This window comes from Phytophthora parasitica (genome assembly GCF_000247585.1).
Source record: "Phytophthora parasitica INRA-310 unplaced genomic scaffold supercont2.28, whole genome shotgun sequence".
NCBI lineage: Eukaryota > Oomycota > Peronosporomycetes > Peronosporales > Peronosporaceae > Phytophthora > Phytophthora nicotianae.
Genome location: NW_008649014.1, coordinates 421352 through 423747, shown reverse-complemented (window position 1 = coordinate 423747; position 2396 = coordinate 421352). Strand labels below are relative to the sequence as shown.

The 2396-nt window shown below is 44.1% G+C and overlaps 1 protein-coding gene across 1 annotated transcript; it reads right to left on the bottom strand.

The window, feature by feature from the left end:
* Nucleotides 1-1200: 1200 nt before the first annotated feature.
* On the bottom strand, nucleotides 1201-1374 carry PPTG_12265 (hypothetical protein; the record flags this gene model as incomplete). The annotated part of the gene is made up of 1 exon (XM_008907992.1): nucleotides 1201-1374. One exon carries the CDS (start codon nucleotides 1372-1374, stop codon nucleotides 1201-1203), a length of 174 nt encoding a protein of 57 aa, XP_008906240.1.
* Between the last annotated feature and the right edge of the window lie 1022 nt (nucleotides 1375-2396).

Below are 2396 nucleotides of genomic sequence, written 5' to 3'. Positions count from 1 at the left end.
GAAGAAGATCGAGTCGTGTTTGTATTCGTATGCTTGGCTGAGCTCAGTAGTCGAAGTCTCGGTCCTCTCGGTTTATCATTTAAAGAACCATCCGCGGTCGTTGTGCGTAAAGGCCCAAGGCTCGCATCGGGGCAGGAGACTGCCGTCATTGAGACATATGTGCGGTGGACTCGATGCGACGACGGTAAGGAAATAGCCAGCCAATTCCGCGGTGCAGCCTTCGTGGATTCAGTGTTCGAGACTTTGAACAAGAGGGTCTCACTTTTCAGTGCACGCGTCGAAAATATTTTGTTTGAGGACTATGTAGTCTCTGTTACTGAGTGCTAAACTGAATTTGATTTTTTGCTACGGAAATCACTTTGTTGCATTTTAGTGCGATACATGACATCTCCTTCCATTGCGTAGATACACCTCTGTATTGGGTAGACTCGTACTTCCAGAAGCAGAATATTCACAAACTCGTCCAGAGATTTGAATGACTGCACTAGAACTTCATCGCTCAACTGCATTAAAAGGAAAGCATGAGCACCGCCAGAACATTAGATCACGATAAGCCCAAGCGTCTTGTTTACTTATATAAAGTACCGTTCTAAAATGTGTGGACGTAAGCTTAAATGAATACCATCCATTCTGGCTCATTTTTTTATACGAGGTAGTTTTCCTCATCTCTATGGTATGAGACGCTCGTCTGCAGCACTATAGTACTATGAAAGGCCGTTTTAATACCGGTAGTTTCAACACCACTTAAATTAGAACGACGTCTCAAACAAGATGCTCGTCTAGTGGCCAAAGTCAACGGTGAATTTTATGAAGACAGAATTAGAACCCGCTGCTTTTGTGCATTCTTATAGAAACAATCATCTTCGAGATTTACCTAGGCTAGTCGCAACCAAACAATGGAATATACTAACGAAATCTAAGTAACGAACGGAGATTCGATAGAATTATGCTCCTGTTCCAGGCTTCGCGAACCAGAACCCACCATGAGTTTTAAATCTGTAATCCCTCTCCCTTTACGGACCAATGTGGTTACTTTGACTAGAAATTCCGTTTCGGATCCTCCGCCTAATAGAGTCTTCCAATTATGAAAGTCGATTTTTTTCGCCTTCTCGTTCAGTGCCAACACATACTGCACATAGGTACTGAACGCGGCAGCTTCGAGTACTTCAGCAACAGAGAGTCTATCCAAGCCGAGATCTTTCAGGCCTTCGTTGTAGTAGCTTGTTCCTTGAGCCAACCAGCAATCTTGAACTGTTCGAAGATCTTGAAAGTTGCGTGTTCCATCAGAGCTATATCTGATAACTCGTTCAGTTTTAGCTTGGTCAAGACGTAGTCGTCAGTCTTTTTTGCCTTAACCCAGGATTTGATCCTCATTTTGTGAGACTGGACTCCATAAACGATGGTATTATTATGCCCCTATTCTCATCATCGTTTCTCTCGAGCGCACGAAGGAGCCTTCCACCATCACCACTCGCGATGCTTCGTGGTGTGGTCGACCACTTCAGCGTTTGTAATCGAACCCAATAGAGCAACTACCGACAGCCAAAACAGAATTCGGGTCATGAAACTCGTGGTTTTGAGGGCTTTGCGATCGAGTGAGAAAAAACAGAACTGTTGGTTTGCGAGCAGGAGGTGGGTGGGCTCGACTCGAACCCACATCGAACCGTCCAAGCCTGTCGCGTGGCGATCTCTATACAAGTATCAGGTACTTCGAAGTATAACACTAATAATTGGAGTTGTGTTCGTGTTGAAGTTCAGTCGACACTGTTCATTAGCAGTCCAATTTTGCACCATCAACCAAATACCGTCTCTTCCCCGAAGAGACGGTATTATTATAGGAAGAGTCTTCCCCAATTCAGAAAACGTGCCCCAACCTGAAGAAGTACAGAGTAGAATTACGTGGACAGTATCTGTTATTGAAACAGTGTACATAAACACCAACGGGGACTGACTCTACGTATCTGGGCAATTGCGTGTGTCATCCAGTGCTTACTGGCAAAATTTCTCTTGATTTGAGTCGTAAACAGCCATAACGAAACTGCCTATTCAGAAGATGGGTCACCAATGTTGACACGCCTACTGATGATGAGAGGTGGCCTTCTATTTGGTTGATTTACTTTATCCAACAAATTGTTGATTTACTAGAGGAATTCGGCTTGTAGTGTCGTATTTTGCGGGGTCAATACTTTTCGGGCCAATACCCTCAAAGGTAGTGTCCTGCTTCGGTATAGTCGTGAATCCTCCCCGATATATGCTCGGAGAGATCAAATATTAAAGAGCAAAAATAAGTAATATCCGAGGATAGTGGACAAAAGCCGTGTGGATTGGCGAGAAAAGAGTAATAATATGTTGTCGATACCACGCCGGCAGTTACTATTGTCTTATTGACTATCCCC